Source organism: Poeciliopsis prolifica, unplaced genomic scaffold, assembly GCF_027474105.1.
Source record: "Poeciliopsis prolifica strain line A6 unplaced genomic scaffold, Auburn_PproV2 SCAFFOLD030, whole genome shotgun sequence".
In the NCBI taxonomy this organism is placed as follows: domain Eukaryota; kingdom Metazoa; phylum Chordata; class Actinopteri; order Cyprinodontiformes; family Poeciliidae; genus Poeciliopsis; species Poeciliopsis prolifica.
In genome coordinates this window covers 3,838,982-3,861,008 of record NW_026562405.1, presented here as the reverse complement: position 1 = coordinate 3,861,008, position 22,027 = coordinate 3,838,982, and the positions used below count along the sequence as shown (strand labels likewise).

Genomic DNA, 22,027 nt, shown 5'->3' with positions numbered 1-22,027 from the left:
CTCAACCAAAACCAATTTCTAGCTTCAGCCAAAAAGGTTGTGTCTTTTTTTCAAAAAAAAACCAGAGGGAGAAAACAATTCAGTTTTAAAGAAGGAGGAGATTTTTTTTTCATATGCAAATAAAAAAGAGAAAGAAAACAGGAAATAGCTGACTGACTGTCCAAAAATACGTTTACAGGTCTCATAAAGCGAAATCAACAACATAAAATCTTCATTGTGAGCGATAAAAAAACCCATTAATTACGAGCTCGACTAGACGCTTTTCCTCTCCATGTAGTAGTAAATAAGGTCATATAAAGTGGCATGGTTATGTTACTCAAAAGCGCCAGCAGAGATCTGTCCTGCTGAGTGAGTTGTTGACTGGTATTCTGCAGGTTGAAGGTATCAGCACAACAAAACTCAAGACGTACTTTTCATGCCCGTTGCTCTGGAAAGACGAAACAACTTTAAAAGTAAAGTTGTAAGAAAAAAGCTTCAATGAAAAAAAACAAATCATTATCAAGAAATTTTACTTCAAGTTTGAATAAAACAAAACAAAACTGGTATTCATATGATGATGACAAGCCAATTAGTGAAATCACTGCAGAAACGTGGGCTTGTATGAAGCTTCTTTAGAAGTTTTTTTTTTCTTTTTAACAGTGAAACATCATGTCTAACATATAAATATTCCCTCTAATATGAAAATAGTTTAAATATTTGTCCCAAATGACTCTAGTATGAAATAATCAGACTAAACATTGACTTTAAGCATTTTGATCTGAGAATAAATGAAAAAATATACAAATTTCTACACATAAAAAAATAGCCTTTTCTGATTACAAATCATTCTAAATAACATCCTTTAGGTGGATTTTGAAGTGATTTTGATGTCAAAATAATCCTATCCATGTATATAATATGACAACACAGGCAACTTTTTTTTTCTCTTATGATTTTTTTGGCCTTTTAAGTCGTTATTACTATTTCAATATATTTTGTCTTGTGTTCCCCAGCTTTTACAACTTTTATCAGATCGCTCTTTTGTCCTTCTGGAGCAGTCCTGTACTGGCTAGCAAAGCCTATCGTTCCGGTAACAGTTTCTTGTCATCCTTTCTCTCAGTTTACAGTAAAAGTCTCTGTTTTTAGAATCGTGTTCCATTTATGCACTCAATATTTCTGGTAAATACTATAAAATAAAATTTGTTTGGCAAATAATATGGAAAATAAATTAAAACCAGACGGTTTTTCGTCTGTACACATCTTAAAAACAATAAAGAGGGCCATCTGCTTATAGTAATATGAGTTAATATTAAAAAAAAATAATGTGTTATGCCAGTTATTACAACACTATATTTCCTCTGAGTCTAATTCATCTCAAGCTTTTATTGTCAGAATAAGTCTCACCCTAGTCTTTAAAGGTTTTTTTTGTGTGCATTTATTGTATTTTCTGTTTGGTATTAGAGTTTTGAGGAGTCCTAGAAGTTCTTCCTTCTTCTTCTTGAAATGATTTCAAACCTTACAAATTACATATTTAATCTTTTTCACAATCGGGACAATTTAAATGAATCTGGATAACTAGTATCTTAAAAAAAACGAATTAAATAAAAATTTTAAATAATTATAGTAAAAGTAGTACTAATAATTATGTTTACGTATAGCAGATATAGCAGAATTTTACTTTGCAAAAAGTAAAATTCTTTTTGCAAACAGAAATCTTAAATTGTGATCACATAAAATGTCCTGAAATTTATGGTTCTAATATGACAACATGCAGAAAATGTTGCATGAATACTTTCGCAAAGTCTCTGAACCTGGAACTGCTACATTTCTTAGGTGAATAGCGCCCTCTACTGTGTGGGACTGAAAATTAGTCTGATACCAACAAACCAAAAGTGCTTACAAATAGATTTGTTTAAAATATGTCATTGTTAAATTTTAACATTGATTGGTCCAAGGTAACAAATTACAAATTCTAAATAAAAAAATATGTGAAAATATTTTTTTTATATCAAATATTATCCAAGTATAACATCAAATGTGTATCTTTGATTTACAGAATCCTAATCAGGTTTATTGTCAAATCTTTTTGCTTGCTGTTTCTAGGTTTTGATTTAATTGTGCTAGTCCGACAAGACTAGCACAATTAACATTATGAAATGTAGTTTTAAGTCAGGCTGATTAATCTAAACAGACAGAGCGGTTGAAGGTGAGTGGTAAGGTCTAACAAAAAAGAGGAAAGGAATGACAGAAAGGACAAACGGTAGAAGAGTCAGGGTTCATTTACTGAAATGTTTTTGACTCATTCTATTGCTAAATTAAACAAAAATACAAATAAAGACAACATATCAGAAAGAATAATCTTTATTTTATATTGAGTGAAGACATTTTTCAGGAGAACAAAATTGTTATAAAAACAGTTAGTGGAAATAGGTCAAATCAATAACACAGTCAATAATATTCAATAGGTGGAGTGAAGTAAACTGATAAGTTTTCATGCATTAAACATTTAACAAGTGTAAACAAGAAATTAGAACAATTTTTAGTCGTTCTACTTTAGAGACAACCAAACGTAATGAAGGTTAATGCATCATAATCAGACTGAAATAGCATAATTTAACCAAAACCCACCATTAAACAAAAATGATTTACTCTGATACAACATAAATATTGTCATTTTATATCCTCACACCTTCACATCTTAAAGCCTTTCATTACTTTTTTTAAAAGTGTTTCAGCTTCATAAAAGTTTTTCCATTTTTAAAATGGTGACTTGGACCAATGCAAGCACCCAGGAGGGAGAGTATGCGTCTTTGTGTGTGAAGACAAGTTTGAACCCCAGTTTTTTGTACAGATTCACAGCAGCCATCTGGGTGGAGGTGGTCTCTAGCACCAACTTAGAGAAGCCTCGCTCCTTACAGAAATCAATCACAGTCTGAGTCAACCTGCAGCCCAGTCCCATCCGCCTGGACTTTGGCGAGATGCTCATTCTGAACATTTCCCCATGCCTCTCATTCCCACTTTCTGTACACAACACAGCCACCGTGCCGATGACCTGCGTTGCCCCGTCGACCTCAGCCTCTGCCACCCAAAAGCAGTCATCCGGTCTGCTCATGTACGTCCCATCAATGTCCTGCATGTCTGTCTTCAGTTTCGCTGCGACATACCTGGCGAATAGGTCATAGGAGCAGCAGTAGATGAGTCCGACCCAGGCTGCTGGCAGCAACAGGGCTGTAAACAAAGAGTCCAGGAGGTAGCCGACCAAACCCAGAGACAGAGTAATAGTGAGGTGTAGAGGGCTCGTCATGGCATTCTGAAAACATGGGCCCATGTGCTCCCTGATGCCGCTACTGAACAGGTGCCGCACCGTGTCCTTGTCTGATGGACGGTAGCGGCGGATCACCAGCTCCATGACTACAGGAAACAGAAAAAAAAAAAGAATTGTCAGATTTTTATTATCTATCTTTTATTTTTTCCAGAACCAAATTATGGAGAAGCAGCATACAGTCTCTATTCTCCACAAATGTGGAACAAACTTCCAGAAAACTGCAAAGATGCTGAAACACTTTAAGTCAAGGCTAAAACTCCACCTGTTTAGAATTACCTTTGACTCCTAGTAACTTGCACATTGATCAATATATTTGATATTTATTGGTAATGTAACACTTAAAGTTTCTAACTTGTTGGTTCCTGTATAATGTTTTGTGGAGTAAAGCACTTTGAACTTTTACCTTTGTCCGTTCACATAAAAATATGGTCCTTATGTAATAACTAATCTAATGCACCATATTCAAATGGAGTGTATACATACTTTGTAACCTTTACAGACTAAGATCTGGACAAAAATAGAGCTGGAAATCAAATTATTCCAACTTCTGCAGTAAAGACTATTATATCTTTCATTCATTAGTTATTTTAGTCAGCAGCTAGAAGTGAAGCTGTCAGGCTACAATGGTTATGCATTAAAAGATTTGCAGTTTTTGTTAGATTTAATATTCAGTTTTGACTTTAGATTTTGAATTCTATTTTAGTTTTAGGTACTTTTTACTATTTGTTTGATGAATTATTATCATTACTATTATTTTAAATGCTGGTTTAATTTTGGTTTCCATTAGTTTCAGTTCTAGTTTAAGACAGATTTTTTAAGACAGTTACATAATATGGGGCAAGATTGAAATAGTAGAAAAGTAAAAAAATATAAATCCCAAAACTTGATAGTAGCTTTGTTTTTTAAAAATGCATTCATTTAAAACAGATCAGCTATAAATCTCAGCTGCTGTGCAATGTACAGGGTTTTAAGTGTTTAGTTATCACTTAAGACACTGATCAAGAAGAAAATCACTGAACTAAGCAAGAGACAGTGAATGGGCGACTCGAAGTGATCCTTTCTATATGTGGGTTTGTTCCCGTTCAATATAATTTATTTCCTTTCACTACAAAGCACTTCAGAGTTATCTCAAATTGAACTTTGGCACTTTCTCCCAACTGTTGCTGGCATGTTATGTACAACACTTGACTGATGTACCTGCTATCTGCTGACATACTGAGGCACGAGGAAAGAAACTAAACTTTACATAATGTCATAAATGTATGATATAATGTATAAACTAAGCTATAAGTTCAGTTAATTTTGTGAACACTTGTACTTTGTTAGTTTTTTTTTTTTGCAAACTCTCATTTTTTTTTTACATTTCAGTTAAAAATGTTTCAATGCAATAAAGATGTGAAAGTTTCAAATACAGTTTCCTTATGCTAAATGATTTTGTAATGCAGTATTTCACTTCCTTAAATATAAAGCACATATTTAGGGAATTTATAGGATTTGTTGATATAAGAATAACAAGTTGAAGATTTCTTTTTTAAACCAAGTATAAAATCAAGTACATAATGGCAGAACTGCACGTAAAAATAGTGAAATCTTAAATCTGAATGCTAACCTATTTCAAACACCTGATTGGGACTTACACGTTGTTCGGTTCAGTTAAACTCAGGAAAAATTCTTCTCGGACCGTCACTGTACTTCCTCGGTTTGTTCGGTTTATCGAATAACGACTCTGTAATCCGACTGACGAACCTTTAGCCGCTAATAAAGACAACAACCCTTGCAAGAACCGTTTGAACTTACATTGTATAGGTTCATGGTTAAACTTTTGCAGCTAAATGAACAGGAAGTACACTGCTATGTATTTGACTTGGGTCAGAATACATAAGCAGCAGAAACGAGAAGGGAAATAACTTTTCCCTTTAAATCCACCTCTACTCACCTGAAATTATATCTTGTCTATCAGGAGTGTAATTCTGTGATATCGGTAGTAAAATGAGAGATTTAAAGCGCAGAGATGTTAAGACATGTCGGTGAAGGAAGAGGCCAGTGAAGAAATGACAGACTGCTGCCCCCCTACGGTGGCCCTGAGGCTCAAATGCAAATTACAAAAACACAACAACTAATTGAAAAACACTATGACATTAAGGAAGCACAGTTACAAAAACATTAACAAAACGGAAAGGATATGTCCCAGATGGAGACCTGAAAAATCACGAATATATATGTTTTCATGCCTGTTGTCCAATCAGCGATTTCTCAAGTCTCAGGTTGTCTCCTCTGGGCCACCGTCTTTGGTTGTCACGATAAAGTGCATTTTAAAAAAGGTTTTATTGATTATACATATCTGAAATTTCTTGCTCGTGGAGGCAACTTACTCCTGTAGAAATGAGGGATTTTTTATTAGATTGAATTAATAATTTTTATTATGTTTTTGATGTTTGTGACTTCCTGAAGTCAATTGCCTTCTTCCTTTTTATTCACCTAAAACAAATTATTAGGTTGGAAGGTGAAAGAAAATGTGTTTCATATCCAAATTTTAATGCAAATTTGTTTCACGTTGAAATACAGAAAACGTAGTATCTGTTTTAAATTAACAGACAAATAAAATAAACTTGACCAATTAGATTTTTGCTTTGTATCAGGATTTTAGCTTTTGTCTGTTATCTGAGCTTTACAAACAGCACATAACTGAATCTCATCTACATATCTATTCAACAGACACACACATGTTTTTTTTTTCTCTAGCAAAGTCAAAAATCTGTCAAAATAAGTGTGGAATGAAGTCTCCACAACTCCAGAAGAGCAGGTGTTTCTCCTTCACCATAATTTCTTAAACCTGAATGCAAATATGAGCTAACCTAAGTTAAATGCCTGCTTGGATTTTACACATTGTTTGGTATGCTAAACTCACCACAAAAATACTTCTCGGACCTTTACTGTACTCTACACAGACTTGTGTAGAGTACGGTTTGTTCAATTAATCGAATAACAACTCTGTAATCTGACCTACAAACCTTAGCTACTTAAAAAGACAACTATCCTTGCAAACACTGTTTGAACCTCTATCTAGGTTCATAGTTAAACTTTAAACATGGAGCTAAATGAACAGGACGTACACTGCTATGTATTTGACTTGGGTCAGAATACATAAGCGGCAGAAACGAGAAGGGAAATAGTTTTTCCTTTTAAATCCACCTCTACTTTCCTGAAACTATAGCTTGTTTATCAAGAGTGTAACTCTGCAACATCTGTAATAAACTGAGATTTAAAGCGCGAAAATAAATGAAGAGGCCAGTGAAGAAATCACTGACTGCTGCACACTCACAGAAATGATTTATGTTTTATGCATTTACGTCTGTTTGATTTTATTGAAAAACTCATATTGTGTGCCTTTAAATGAATTATTATATACATAATCTAATCACTTCTCTAATCAATTTATTGAATGTAATTAGTTAACATATACTAACAAAGTTTAGATAATTAAAGTTGTTAATCAAGATGCTGGTAATGAAATTTTATGTGTTTGGTTTTTGCTGAATGGGTGAATGTTATTCTAGTGGTCAAAAATGCTAGGAAAAGTGCTGTGTAAGTTCAGTCCATTTACCATCACAATGGACTGAATGGGAAGACATGAATATGAATCATGTAAAGTTTATTTGATAGGTTTGCATTAAAATTATCTATGAAAACTAAATGGAAGTTTGTCATGTAATAAAATTTAAAAAATCTTTTTTTTTAATTTAAATTGACTCTTGTGTTTTTAGAGCAGAAAAGCCACACAGATCAATAACCCTGAACCACTGGTGAACAGAGTCAATCTGGAGTTCACTGCTCCCAGCTAGAGCCTTAGTGCTGGCATGTTTATGGCAGAATATATATTCTCAGTATACATTTTCAATATACAACAATATACATTTTCAGCGTATATTTTTATGTGGCAACGCTGACATGATTTTATTAAGCTTTTATTGGCTTTCCTCCTCAAAATTCAACCTTGAGCAACAGCATGAATTTTACACTTAGATTTGTTGCTTTGTATCAAAATTCTAGCTTTTGTCTGTTATCTGAGCTTCACAAATTGCACATAACCGATTTCCACATAAATAGGGTTAGTTACTTGACACCTGTAAGAATATAAATGACATTAGAAAAATGTTTTAACAAAATGGTAGATTAACAGAAATATTTCTACTGAAGCTATTCAAGGCAGCAAAGCCCTTCATAACATATGGATTTCTCTAACTGTAGTTGCAAATCCTGTGGCAAACATGAAGTTTAGTTCAATTGAAACCAAGTTGAAGCAATGTGTCAGAAAAATTTATATTTTGAAGAATTGTGAAAACATTAAAGAAACACGAAAGAAGTGTTTCTGGTAGCAGTGTCATTGACTTTGCAAACAGACCAAATGAATATTTGACCAGCAAACACGAAGACTGGGAAGGGTAAAATCAGGGGGTGCGCTTTACCGTCACTGACAAAGGGGCGGTTGGAGGTACCAGAACAATAATTGGTCAGTAGCAGCTTTAAAAAGCAGACCTGAGTGGAGTGTGGGAAAAGCTGTTGAAGATCCATAATGAAGACTCTTTGGGTTGCTGTTGTGCTGAGTTTTGTCTCAGTGGGTCAGCCTGCTCCTCTGACCTGCGATAATCTAGCAAAGCCAGTCGAGAAACGACCAGACGTAAGTGAAATTGCAATTTCCAAATGACTTATTTTTTCTGATAAATTAAAAAGAAAAATACAGAGTAACACATTTTTCTTAAGAATGTTTTTCACAAACCTATATGTTCTTCTGTTTCAGTTGTCTGGGAGGTGGTACTACATAGCTGTATCAACAGAGGTCTGCTTGCCAGCATTGCTACTTAACAGCATGTTTTGGCCAAGTTTAGCTATAGACGTTACTTATAAGGACACGCCAAACCTCTATGCTGCTGTGATTAAGGCTAAAATGTGTGTAATCTTTATTTTGTCTTGCATTTTTTAAGTAAAATGCTTAATTTATGCATTTTATGTTAAATGTTATAATAAATTATCTCCAGGCATGGCGTCTGCTTCAATGAAACAGAGGATTTTTTTCAAGAAAACAACAAGCTCTTTGAAGTCAACAGTGAAAGTAAGAAGCTGGTGCATCCATTTCCAAACTCTGTCACATTTCCTATAGTGACATTTCAAATAACATGAATAGAAAAAAAGACAAGCAAACATCAGCACATATCAGAAATGGTTGTATTTTCACATAAGGTTTCCAATCACCTGATACCCTGCTATCATTTAAATTGTGTTTTGGAATTCAGGTTAATCTCTTTCAATATGTTTTGTTTACTTTGATGCAACTTTAGATTTAAAATGATGAAGTTTAATTTAAAATCCATAACAGTTCCTCACACTCTTTTCAACAGATGCTCCAGTTGGTGAGCCAGATGTTCTGCTGCAAACCAGCTGCTCTGACTGCATCGTCGTAAAGTCCATCGACACTCTCAACAATATTTTATTACTCAGTAAGGATAAACGGATTTAACCTGTTAGATGTTAAATGTTAGAACTTCACATGTAAATTCTGTTGCACTAAATACCTTCACAAATTGGTGAGAACGTAGGGGAATCTCTTGCCCATGTTATGGGAGAAATCTGGTGACACATGATGGTTTGCTGATATAGCTTGGTTTCTTGTACAGGACAAGATCTCTGAAATTCAACAGTAGATGGTTCAGTAGTAAAATGTGTCCCTTAACCCTAGATAAATAGGGCTCCAGGGGTCAATCTGAAGAATATTTAAACAATAAATTCTAAGTTTCAAAATCACAAATATGCCTAATTATGGGAATTACAGGATTATTTACTCTAAAGATTGATCTTAAAAATGGGACACTATGCAAAATCTATTTTTTAAGTAGTTTAATGTAGTTTACATTATAATGTTGTAATGTAAACGCCTCATCAAAATCATTCCCAGAAAGTTGCTTTCACTCATTTATGTATGCTTGAAGAGTCCTTGAATCTGCTTTGGCAGCCAGATGGAGAAACCAAGTCGCCTCAGGAAAAAAAAAATGTTGTGATGAGGTTCTTAAAGAGACAGAGGCCCAGGGGTCATATGAACTGAAAATGTTCTGTATTTGTTTAAATTGAGTGAAAAATATGAAACTCATCCATCATTTTCAAAGATTACAATTTACTCTCCTGGCTATATGAGGTGCAGACTTTCAACTTCAAGCATAGAGTATTAAAGTAATATTAGTTTAACCATATAAAAATTATTTTTCATTCTTCCTATTTTTTTTTTTTTTTTTTTTTTGCTCAAAGCAGAAAAATATTCTAGCCGCCTTGATGAGCATGCATCAATTTATGTCAATTTCTTTTCTAATTTGTCACCACTTTGTGCAAGTTTTTCTGCATTATTGTGTAAAACAGCAATTTTTTTCTGAGTGACAGATTGCACCGTTTTTCTTTTATGCAACATTTTCACCAGGCAGGAGAACAACCGTCACTGAAGAGGAACTGAAGGAATTTGAGTTGCAGGTCCAGTGTCTTCACTTTTCCAAACCACAGGTTTTAAATGCAGACCAAGGTGAGACTCCTACACCAGGAAAACTGTATGTATTGAAATAAATATAGCAATGTGTTCATTTCTGATCATTAATACTCATTTTCTTTCCCAATTCAGACTATGACAACTGCAAAGACATTGACAATATCTCTGAAGATCAGTCTCTCACCTTCTTGCTCCAAGTGTTTGAACGAGTGAAAAGCACTCACCAAAGCATACTCAAGTGTTTGGTAGATACATTACTTTCTTACAATCCTGTTACAATTACTTAAAAACATTTGTATGCAGATTAAGTAGCTGCAGACGATGACTTCAATGACAACTTTCATTTAAATGTTTCCAGTTTGAATCCAAATAAAACAAAATGGTAACATCTTGCTTTAGAAATGCAGTTTCAAATTATAAATGACTCCACTCTTCTATAATGCTTTACTTGTTCTGCTTCCAGCAAAATCCTGATAATCTGAAAACATTACTGTGCAGTTTAGGAAAGGCAGGCTCATTTATTAGTATGGCACATTTCCTGCAACAGGGTAATTCAAAGTGCTTTGTATGAATAAAAAAAAACATAAAATAAAAAGAAGCAAAAACATTGCATTGCACTGGAAAACTTGATAGTTCATGGGAGGTTGGTGGCTGTTTGAAACAATCAACAACAACCATGATGTTGTTCAGGCCTTCTTTAGGCTTTGAGGAAACTTTCAGCCTTTTAGTTTCAGATCTATAATTTGAAACTGAAGCAGCATATTTGGATTATTACCATATTCTGAAATGGCTAATGTTATTTCTTAAACTGCTAAGGAGAAAAAGGTACTTTACCCCATCCTTGATAAAGAACAACTTGATTCTTTCCTCCAAAGTGACTCCTGGGCACAAATAAAAATTAAAATGATTAGATATTTCTATTATTATTGATAATTAATTTTTATAGAAACATCTTGAGACTCATTATATCATTTGGAAGAGACTTGTATAAATCAACAACAATAACATGATAACAATAATGGTGCAATCCACTAAACAATTCTGTTTTGTTCAATGTCAGGGAATAAGGGGCCATAAGGCACAAACAAGTCCAGAACAACAGAAAACTGAAATGTGGAGTTCTTTACAGATCTGCTGTGAAATTGACTGCTACAGGATATTTTCCTGCCCAAAACCTTTAGCATCAATGACAACTCTGAAAAAAAAAAGTGGCTTAAAACCATATTTAAGTTTTGAGTAAATAAAGTATTTTTGAATTGAGTTGATTTGAGTATCGACAGGGAAGCTGAGAGGAAGTTTTAGAACTTCCACAGACAAGATCAACATTGCTCATTTATCACGATGCTATGATCTGGACCCCTTCTTGTGGCAGAACCTGTGGTTTAGACTTTCATATACACATGTTGCATTAATTTTGAACATTAAATGTTTAAAATCAATGAACATTCAATAGTACCAGTATTTTGTATTGGTACTGTTGTGTGTACTCTTGATAAATGATAGCTCCAGAATGGACAACAAGTGTTTAACTTTGACTGCTTCTCGTAAATCTTTAAACAGTCTGTGTCTGTTGTGTTATCTGAAATCAATCTCACCAATTTTTTTCATTGGTGGTTGTGTTGTGTGGGTGATTTACCAAAAATATACCAATATATTCTTACTTCCTCCAAAAAGTCTAAGCGTCAAGTTGTCCTCTTTAAAACTCATGACTACTAAAAACAAAACCTCTGCTGTGTGGTACTGATAGCATATGAAGATGTTATTTATCAAGTTTAAAAATTGTTGCTTTTATTCACAAAGTTAGGTTTTACATGTGCATTTCAGTCATTTATAATTGTTTCTTTAAACTAAAATTTGCATGTCATTATGCCAATTTCTGCATGTATTATAACACACAGCTCAGAGTCACATTAGATCCTTCTATCTTCTGAAGATTAGAAATTGTATACTGCTTTTAAGAGTCCAGCATGTGTTACAAATCCTGCTGTCTCTCCACTCACTGCACAAATGCATCAGTGAAAGTATCAGTGAAAGTAGTCCACCCCTTTCTAAAAAAAATCCCAACATGATGCAAAGACACTGTCAGAAAGAAAGACAAACAGTAGTACCTTTTGAAAAACAAACATTTAATGACAGCATGACAATGAGGAAGAAGTTAATTCCATATGTGATGCCCACTAGTGTGTGCCCACAATATAAAAAGAAAAGGAACATTCACTTGTTTAAATGTTTATGGGGTTATGTAGCTATTTTGTTTGTTTTTAACAGGGGTTGATGACGATGGGTGTATTTATGGTGTTTAACCAGTAGGTGGCGCATGGAGACTCTGAGTTGCCTGTTCCTCTGGCGTTTCTCATAAACTGAGAAATTGAAGTAGCACAGACTGCGTCTCCTGTGTTCTCACTCATATGCTGTTTTTCAGCTTTATCATCTGCTGCTGACGGGTCCAGAACCCGGTATCCATTACACATCAGTTGTTTTATATGACTATTTAAATCTGACATTGTTTCCTCATTCTTTTTCAAATAAATTGTAAATGATCAGGAAAAACCACCAAGCTATTTACACACCTTGGCAAAGATCACCTAATGCACAAAAAGAAAGAAAGTGAATTCTATGCAATTTAAACAGCTCTTTCAAGTCTTGACATAAAATCCATATTTCAGTGACATGTATCACAAAGAGAGAGACTGAAAAATTTAGATCAGCGTTGATTCGTTTTCACCATTTCTCATGTTACTGCTGCCATTTCTTGTTGTCTGGAGCCTTGATTATCTGCTGAACGCAGAACAAACTGTCTCCAAATCTTCACATAAGCTGTCTTGATCTTTTTTATTTTAAATGCATACACTACTGGGTTGACAGCTGAATTAGCATGTGAAAGCAGAATGCCAATGTAGAAAGCTATGTATGATACAGTATCTGGTCCATGAAAGTAAACAACAATGTTCATAATGTGAAGAGGGAGCCAGGAGACTACAAAAAGAGTCAAGACCAGAGACAGAGATGATGCAAGCTTTTTTTCTTTCCGTAGATACATGTGCGACTGATTTTGAGCACCATTGCCTGGTCTTTCTTTCAGTGTTCCATGAATGAAACAGAAAATATAGCTGTACAAAGCAATCATTACCAACAGAGGCGTCAGGTTGCAGAGAAAGAAATTAAAGTAAACTAAATAGGACATGGGAATCACTTCTGTGAACCGGCAAACAACTGTCGAATTAACAGAGTCCGGTGGGTCTTTATGCCATCCAAACACTGGAGTAAAACTCAGTGGTATTGCAACAAGCCAGCATACAGCTGCCACGGAATAGGAATGTTTCCAGGTTACAGTCTGTTTGTATCTGTAAAGAAAGATATAAAGTACCAGTCAGAATTTTACGCAAAGTGAAGGAAATTAAACTTATACTGATACATGACTTATCCAAAAGCTTTTTTCTTTAGTGAACTGATGAAACAACAATATTTCTTGTGATGTCTCTTAAATGAATATGGTTAAAATTGTACAATAATGCTATAAGCCTGTTTTTATATTTATAAAGTTCTGGAAATAATTAAGAGACTGCTGCACTGAATCCCAATGAAAACCTCACGGTTTGATTGATTGAATATTGATTTCTGAACTTAAAACATCAGTATTGTTGTTTCTAGGTGAATATGAATCTGTTTCCTTTGCCTTATTTGACGTCTGAAAGCACTACATTTTTTTTTTGTTATTTTGATCATTTCTTCTTTCCTGCAAATTTTTGCTTGGAATTTCAAAAACTGTCGTATATAGAATAAAAGAACAATGTTCATTTTACTCAACCATATGACTATGAAAAATAAAATCAGAGAAATTGATCATTTGATGGGGTCACTTAATTTTTTTTTCCAGAGTTGTTGCGATATATAAATATATATAGATATAAATGTTATCACAAGTTGTAAAACTCATATCTTGTTGAACAAGAAAGCTTCTATTTTTAACGAGATATTGCTGCAGAGTTTTTTTTTACGAACATATGTAGCTAAATGTCTTTTGGAAACAAGAGAACAATTTGACAATGACAAGAAGTTTGATTTGAAGGGTCACAGTGAGACGTTCAAACTTAAGAACAAAGTTCTTGTGTCACCAAGGTGGGGCTTAGTGGTATCACTTTATTGCAAAACACAGAACAGTCTTGTATTTTTTCAATTTAATCTTAAATCAGCAGATGGATGTTTACACTTGAGTATAATTTTGTATTCCTAAGTGATGGTTATTTTGCCAACCACACATCAAAACTGGGTTTAGAATGTGAAATAACAGTGAGCGTTTAGACTCAACCATAAAACTAAATTAACTCTATCATATATGCCAAAGGTGGAGTTTTGACTGAAATATTTTGATAGCTATTAATTAATTGATAGTTGAGATGATTGACAAGATTTGAGCTTGTTTGTACAATGTCTGAAAATCAGAAAATCCACCATAAATGAGAGATTTCTGCACCAAATTTTGCATAATTTCCTTTCCATTCTGGTGAAAGAATGCTTCATATACATTGAACTCCAACTTTCTACTCTGAAAACGACATTATAAACCTGAGGTCAAGCTGAAAACCTGTCAGGACTTAGAGAATAAAATCTAAGTATTTAGAATGATCTTCCAATAAGTCTAAATCTACTCAATCAAAAGTAAAAGACATTCCTTACCGGAGAGGGATATAGACCCGCAGGAATCGATCAATAGCAATAGCCATCAGACATAGGATTGAAACTAAGGTGAGGAGGATGAGTACACAGCTGATGAAGAGGCATGTGTGGAAGGAAGTCTCCAGAACTCCATCCACCAGCACACCTATTGGTATGGCAACAAATCCCACCAGAAAGTCAGCCAGAGCCAGAGACACAATAAAGCAGAAGGTGGGTTGTTGGATGCCTTTAGTTTTCCACAAAGCTAAAACCACCAACATGTTTCCCAGACAGCAGCAGACTGCGATGAGGATTTCCAACACGGTATAAATGACCTCTCCAGAGTTCATGGTGCTGACTGTCTACAATAACTCTCAGGGTAAAAATGAGTGCATTTATGATTTTGTTCAGGCTTTTTTTTTTTAAAGCTTTGTGATCTATGATTCAAAACTTGGTTGGCTAAATATACATCGGTATGTTTAGCACATTCAGAAAAAGCACGTTTACCGAAACTGTGAAACAGATGAGGGGAAAGAAGCACTTAACCACATCCTTGATAAAGATCAGCTTGACTCTTATATATAATATATAACATATATAAATATAATTATAAATAATTATTTTATAATGATAATATTTTCTATTATTAATAATAATTATTTATTTATACAGGAAAATCTCTTGACAGCTGTTACACATCAACAACAATAACATGAAAACAATGACAGTTTGATTTTCACTAAACTGAAAATCAACACCACATGCATGACCAAAAGAAGCTTCCACTGATAAATATACACATAGTTTCAAATCCCTTTATCAAACTTTTAAATTTCTCAATTGTGACCAGATGGAAGAACTTCAGGTTTGGCTGAAGCAAACCTGAGAAGGAGAATTTGTTTTGCCAAGCAAATTATGCACAGGTGGAACAATGAGTATAATAAATTCAGCTATGGTTAAATATAATTTAGCTGAGCAAGTGTGGCATGTTTTTGTACATGCAGGGGTCCTTTCAGTGTTCTCTTGCTTCCTCCCACAAGAGAAACAACTAACATTGCACATGTTAGTAGTGCATGTTCTAACTATACACTATCATGCATAGTTAGTACTAGTTGAAGACACTAGGTAATCTAAGTAAATTAGACACCAGATTAATTGCCTGATTGTTTGTCTTGTGTGTCTCTGTGTTGCTCTGTAACGAACTGGCAACCTGTTCAAAGTTCTTGCTCAATAACCACTGGATATGGGCAATTTAAGCAATGGATGCTTATATTGCATCTATTGTGAATGCAATATAAGCATCCACTGCATTCACAATGCAATTCATTTTAACCCAATCAATCTTGTTTAAGAACAATTTCTTGTTAAGGATGAACTGCTAAATGACTGCTAAAATGCTTGTGCTGGTAAGGGTAAAACCACAAGCTGCAAACTCCAAATAGAAACAAGTTGTGAAATGCACTCACTGGTATTCAGACTTCCTCTTTTTCTCTGACTTTTGTACGTTGAAACGTTACCAACCTCCACCACACTTAAGGGTCAATAGTCCCCTCAAGTAGGGGGAAAAAAACAAGAACACAATTTTGAAATTGTGGTGTTTCCATTAGAAGCACTATTAAAAGCATGCATGAATAAGTTTGTTCAAGCAATAAATCATTAAAAAATTGCTTCTTGCGTGGCAACAATCAGTTGTCAATCAAGTGACTTCTGTGATAAAAAACACATCCATTGAAATTTAGCAAAATAAAGTAATTGGTTAACAATATCGAAACATCTCATCCTAACACTAAAGTTTTCTTTGAAAAATGAGAATTTGCCATGTTTCCATTGAGAAATTTTATTTTCAAAACATCAAATTATGCAATTTATGGTCAAAGTAAATTCAGCTACTGCTTGTAGCTTGTCAAAAGGGATTAACATGCACAGCTAGTGTTAGTTGAATATGACTTGTTGCAAATATTTGTCATTTTTTATTTATTTTACATCTGAAGGCTAGAAAAGAACAAATGGTTGCTTGGCAATTCCACATTTAGGGGACAGTTAGACTTTGAAACGGTCTCACAATCCAGTCTGTCTGATAAAGCCATGATGCACAGGTGAGACGACAACCAAAGGCTGGACCTCAGTCTCCATGGTGGAGCAGAAGCAATGAACCAAAAACAATACAACAAACCCCACAATCATCAGAATATGATGGTTATTGAAAGTTTTGTTCCTGAATCACAGGATGGGATAATTGTTGAAAACTTAACTGATTTATGTTGTGCATGTAAATCCATCAAAAGAAAAAGTAGTAGTTAAACATTTAGCTTACGTATATTATAACAAAATGATTTGCCAGTAATTGACTGAATTCACAATAAAAATATGTTTTTGTTCATTTTAAACTTGAAGAATTCTAAAATTCTCATGAAGCATTTGAGTTCAGATTTCTATTATCTTCATCCATTCATCATGGACACATTCTCAACAAAGCTGCTCCTTTTCACATTTTGTTCAGGTTTTGTTAACTAAAACTTTACTCTACTGCACTCTGAGCTCTGATGGACTCTTTCCCTAACTTTGAATGGCATCGGTGACCCAGTTTAATAAATAAGTAAACACAGGATTACTGGCAACTCTGTTTTGTAACTAATAGCTGGATTTGATTTGGTGTGGAAAATGTTCTGCAAAGATTTATGAAACAGTTGAAGTGATACCAAATCAGCAAATCTTCAGCTGAATAAATGAAAAAGAAAAATAAACTTTTGGCATAAAGTTCCAACATTAACCTGATTGATTGTTCTTAGTATAATATGTAAAAATAATTATAGTTTGATTTATTTTATTTAATTTTTGATGCTGTAAGAAAAAAAAAACAACAACAATCAAATATCTGTTTTCTGTTGACATATTAATTGGTAATACACTGTGTACCTTATAATAAGGTACACATGTGTTCTACATTTGTCCTTAGTTGATCCTTTTGTGCAGAGTAGTGGTTGTTTGTTGAGTAAACATTGATTGTGTCTCATACTGGAAAGGGGTGGACAGATCTAGCAGAAAAAATATTGGTCAGCAGAATCAACATAAGAAGGATCAAGAAAGCAATAAGCAGAGAAACCATGAATTCTGCATGTGTTGCTTTCGTTCTGCTGAGTCTCTTCTCAGTTTCCCAGTCAGCGTCGCTGGCCTGTGAGGTGTTGCTGCGGCCGGTAGACAAACTTCAGAATGCAAGTATCTTTCACCTTTTTACAGTTTATGCAGCTATTAAAATTTCCTGAAATATTTTAAATACCGCCATGCATTTATGACAAACTGGAAACAAACAAAATTACCTCTCTTTGTATTTTCAGGTTCAAGGGACTTGGTACATGGTAGCTGTGGCTTCATCTTGCTGTTGGGCAGTAACAGTGCTGAATACCTTAGGGCCTCCAAGTTTTCAACTTGATTTTACCTCAACGAACAAATCACTCGTCTACGACATGAACTCAATCATGAAGATGTAAATATTCTAATTTACTTTCAACAGTCATAAAATTAACCTACAGTCTGAGTATTTGTCCTTGTCTAAGAAACAGGATAATAAGTACAATTAAAGCAGTGTATGAAAACCCAACAGATTACATCAGGTCACTGATGTTCAGCAGTGACTTCTCCTGGACGAGCATCCAGCAATAGCAGATGTTGACTTTACAGCAACTACTGAAACCGATAATGCATGTAGCAACAGCAGAGGCCATCTTCCATGACCCAGTGGGGATTTGAGCCCCCAAAGGCTTTTTTTGTAATTCCATGTCATTTCTATCCCTTAAAAATATGTTCCACTAGTTAAAGAACAACATTTTCCAGCTGGCTTCTGTCTTATAGGTAATTTTTTTCAGTCTGACCCTTACTTCCCACTTCACTTGTACCGTGCAGGCATTTAATAAAAACGTGTTCTGAATTTTAAAAAGGCAAAAGTCACAAATTACACAACTTATTTGAACAGAAACCTGTTTGCAAAAATAACAGGGAAATATTTCTAAAATTCTTGTTGCTATTCTCTCTTTTTCTTTTGCTTTTTTAATTAGTAGCCTTTTGCTGTCCTTATTTACATTTTTTTGGTGCAATCTGAATAATGCAAACAGTTCTGGTTTTTGAGACTGAGGACTTATTTGTTCAGTTTGTTAGATATATAAATTCACAATAATACAATTTAATGCAAAAAAGAAAAAAAAATGTCCTGACCTCACTTGAATGTCGATAAACTGTGTCAGGCCATTGTGACTATGGTTGTTTGGTGAAAAGTAACAATTTTTGTGTCTTGTTTCAAGATGTTTACAAAGCATTGTTTTCAGACATTAAGCACATGCAATAAAACTCCTCTATCTAATCTTAGACAATTAGATTAGTTTTCTAGATGTCCTTATCTGGCCAGGAGTTTCTTAGACATTTTTTTATGAATGTCTTGCAGTGGTGAGGAATGTATGAATAATACTGCAAGGTTTCTCTTGGAGACAGATGGGATATCTTTGTCCTATTCTAATGGTAGGTGTAATGAGCTGAAGTATTCTATTATATGTATGTGTAAATGTTGCATAAGACAGAGAAAATGTTTTTTTCTTGGCTTTTCAATAATTTGACCTGGATTAGCAAAAGGGATTTCACATTATCAAATGGTTCTATGTGATGTGTTTGACAGACTGCGAAGACGATGACAAAGGTTTGTTTCTTTGCACAAGCTGTGCTGACTGCCTCATTCTGAAGGACGACAACTCTCCTGCCAATCTCTTGCTTATGTTAAGTAAGAATAATGTTGATTTTTAAACAAGTTAACATAACTAAGTAAATGCCAACTAAATTTGACTCTATCGAGAAGTTTGTGACTGCTACCATTAAGTAGCTACTGAGATATATTTCTAAACTAAATCAAGTGAACAAAATTCAAGCAAACCAATTTTCTCAGTCGGTCCAAATCCAACGTCTAGCAAATGACATTACTTGTCTTGTTTTTACATTGTGTTCATTTTACACTCAGCATATCTTAACACAGATTTCATCTTCAATAGGAAGGAAACCAACTGTCACAGCTGAAGAACTGAAAGAGTTTGAGGCACAGGCAAACTGTCTCCAGCTCTACAAGCCACAACTCCTAAACACAGATCATAGTGAGGTTTCATCCTTTTCATTACTCACATTATGCATTGTAAGAATGATATACAAATGATATGGATGTATACTATAAATGGTAAATTTGCATCTGTGTAACATACAACAGTCTCTGGAACGTATGTAATGATTTTACATACGTTTAATCTTTCATTCCTTCATTTTGCTTTTTTACAGACTGCAGTTCCAGTAACACAACAATGGATTTGATTTGAGCGAGAATTTCTAGAAAGAGTCAAATACATGTTCTCAGGGATTTTCATATGTGTTAAAGATCAAATTTTGTACTATCCCCTTACTGTGCTTGCACAGGCTTGGAATTGAGCCCTGTTGTAAAAAAAAAAAAAACAGAATCAATCACTCACATATACTTTCTTAAATGTGAAAACAATGACAGAACTTGCTGCAATCCACACACTGTTTGAAATCTGTTTCTGGCATAAGATTTGGGATGTACCTTTCAAAATACCTTAATACATTAAAAAAATTATTTTAGCATCTGAATTACTGTCCTTCTCCTTCACAAACACATTATAGGAATGCATAGCAAAATGACGATATGGCAGGTGGAGGTGGCATTATGCCCTGCTAAATAAACAACTTTTAAGGACTTTAACTCACATTTCAAAACTTGCACATGTGCAAAGGCTCAGTTTGGTCATTTACATGTAAATATGTCATTGAATAATTAGAGAGTTGTCTAAACATTTTTTATTTGGAAAAAAACACATATAATCTCAGAGTTGACATATAAATATGTCAATTCTATGTTGCATGCCTTTGTGTTTTGTGTTTATGATGTAAAGCACTTTGAAATGCCTTGTAGCTGAAATGTGCTATACAAATAAAATTTGATTGATTGATTGATTACCAAATATAAATCGAATATGCTAAGATTTTAAAATGCCAAAACCCAATAATTCAGCTGTGACTTGGAATAAATGTAATACAAATACTAAAACCAGACTGCAGAGTTATGTGTTATTTATATAATTAGAAATTAATGTTTTTTCAATGAAAATGAAAAAATAAAATACATTCAACAAGAAATATTCTTCTGTTATTTCCCCCCATATTGACATGATACTGTCACAAATTTGTTAAAGATTGGCTCTATGCATATGATGAGGCATGAATGAGTAATTACTCCTCCATGGCATTGACTCCCTCATTATGAAATGCTTTTGGAGGGTACATCAGATGCCCCTTGCACCTTAACCTTGATCCCTGTGTGTACCATACAAAGAAGGGGCTTTATTCTTTATTCATACATGTGTTATTCATTGGCTTCAGGTCTATTTCAGCTTCACTGACATCTATGACAATGCTGTAAAGAGAGAAGGCTGAATAGCGTAGCAAATAGAGTGACAATATAAAACTTTTTTCTCACAACGGGGAATTATTCTGGCCTTCAGAAAAATCGGTGGTGAGCTCCCCCTACTGATCATCCACGGTGTAGTTTTCAGTGAGTTAACAGCACAGTTCAGATTAAATCACTTGGTCACAACATTTGTCTCACGCAAGCAGCTTTGCAGCATCTACATTTCTTGCAAATATTAAAAAAGCATTAGTATCTAGCTCAATTTATGACCATATTCTACAGAAGGACAAGAAAAAGATTCAGAACAATCAACTTTCAGGGAGTCAAATTTGCAGCTTTTAAAATCCAAATGATGCTTCCTTATATATGTTAGCAGGTATATTTTTTGTTTCAATGCTTGACTTTTAAAATTGTACTGCTTGTTGACTGAGCAATATGGAGGCATGTGATATTTTGCATAATAAAAAAAACATGCTAAGTTACCACTAAGTTACACATTCTTGGGCCCAAAGTGTGTCAAGAACATGTCCTTTACACCGTTCCATTACCACCTACAACAGAGTATTAAAGCAATACGAAGAAAAATAAAAAAAAACAAAAATAAATAAAATAAGAATAAAGTCACAAAATGCTGAGAATAAAGGCACACGAGAAAAAAGTTTAAATAATACAAGTATAAAGTCATAAAAATATGTGAATAATAATATCATGAGAACAAAGCTAATGTTATGATGATCATGTCATTGGGTCTTTCTCTTAGTAATTTTATGGGTTTTTTTTATTTTCGTATTGTGGCCTAATGGCTGGGTTGGATGGTTACTTGCCCGTAATCACCAGGTACAACCATTAGACTGGATGGATCCATGTTGTTCTTTGAACCAAAATTCTAACTATAGCTTCTTAATGTCACAGCTTAAAGTAAGAATCACTAGACCAAGAACATTTTTTCCATTGGTTCCTGGTATTGCTCCTGATAAAAATATATTTATCTTTATTATATGCACTTATATAAAGTTTTATACATTTTCTCCTCATATATTTATTATTATTGTCTTTCTTCTTTGGATATCATTGTGGCTGACAATGATTG

General features: G+C 34.1%; 3 protein-coding genes across 4 annotated transcripts; 1 reads left to right on the top strand and 2 right to left on the bottom strand.

The window, feature by feature from the left end:
- Positions 1–2,322: 2,322 nt before the first annotated feature.
- Positions 2,323–5,348, bottom strand: nat8l2 (N-acetyltransferase 8-like 2). Of its 2 annotated transcripts, none has more exons than XM_055050287.1 (2): positions 5,241–5,348; positions 2,323–3,390 (listed from the first exon to the last, which is right to left on the bottom strand). In XM_055050287.1, exon 2 carries the CDS (start codon positions 3,386–3,388, stop codon positions 2,717–2,719), a length of 672 nt encoding a protein of 223 aa, XP_054906262.1. In that variant the 5' UTR covers positions 3,389–3,390; positions 5,241–5,348; the 3' UTR covers positions 2,323–2,716. The 2 variants fall into 2 exon arrangements, with proteins under 2 accessions (XP_054906262.1, XP_054906261.1); XM_055050286.1 differs by lacking the exon at positions 5,241–5,348 and adding an exon at positions 4,942–5,182.
- Positions 5,349–7,839: 2,491 nt separating this feature from the next.
- LOC129372826 (uncharacterized) lies at positions 7,840–10,232 on the top strand. Its single transcript, XM_055050354.1, has 6 exons — positions 7,840–7,982; positions 8,103–8,251; positions 8,341–8,414; positions 8,701–8,799; positions 9,768–9,866; positions 9,963–10,232. The coding sequence occupies exons 1-6, from the start codon at positions 7,878–7,880 to the stop codon at positions 10,115–10,117; spliced, it is 681 nt and encodes a 226-aa protein (XP_054906329.1). The 5' UTR covers positions 7,840–7,877; the 3' UTR covers positions 10,118–10,232.
- Positions 10,233–12,561: 2,329 nt separating this feature from the next.
- Positions 12,562–14,836, bottom strand: LOC129372825 (adenosine receptor A1-like). The gene is made up of 2 exons (XM_055050353.1): positions 14,508–14,836; positions 12,562–13,174 (listed from the first exon to the last, which is right to left on the bottom strand). Exons 1-2 carry the CDS (start codon positions 14,834–14,836, stop codon positions 12,562–12,564), a joined length of 942 nt encoding a protein of 313 aa, XP_054906328.1.
- Positions 14,837–22,027: the final 7,191 nt, after the last annotated feature.

Excerpts from the sequence above, each read along its gene's own strand:
- nat8l2 (XM_055050287.1), bottom strand. The coding sequence starts at position 3,388 with ATGGAGCTGGTGATCCGCCGCTACCGTCCATCAGACAAGGACACGGTG.
- LOC129372826 (XM_055050354.1), top strand. The coding sequence starts at position 7,878 with ATGAAGACTCTTTGGGTTGCTGTTGTGCTGAGTTTTGTCTCAGTGGGT. Across the intron at positions 8,252-8,340 it reads GCTGTGATTAAGGCTAAAAT|GCATGGCGTCTGCTTCAATG; the intron begins GTGTGTAATCTT and ends AATTATCTCCAG. Across the intron at positions 8,800-9,767 it reads CAACAATATTTTATTACTCA|GCAGGAGAACAACCGTCACT; the intron begins GTAAGGATAAAC and ends CATTTTCACCAG.
- LOC129372825 (XM_055050353.1), bottom strand. The coding sequence starts at position 14,836 with ATGAACTCTGGAGAGGTCATTTATACCGTGTTGGAAATCCTCATCGCA. Across the intron at positions 13,175-14,507 it reads CGGGTCTATATCCCTCTCCG|ATACAAACAGACTGTAACCT; the intron begins GTAAGGAATGTC and ends CTTTCTTTACAG.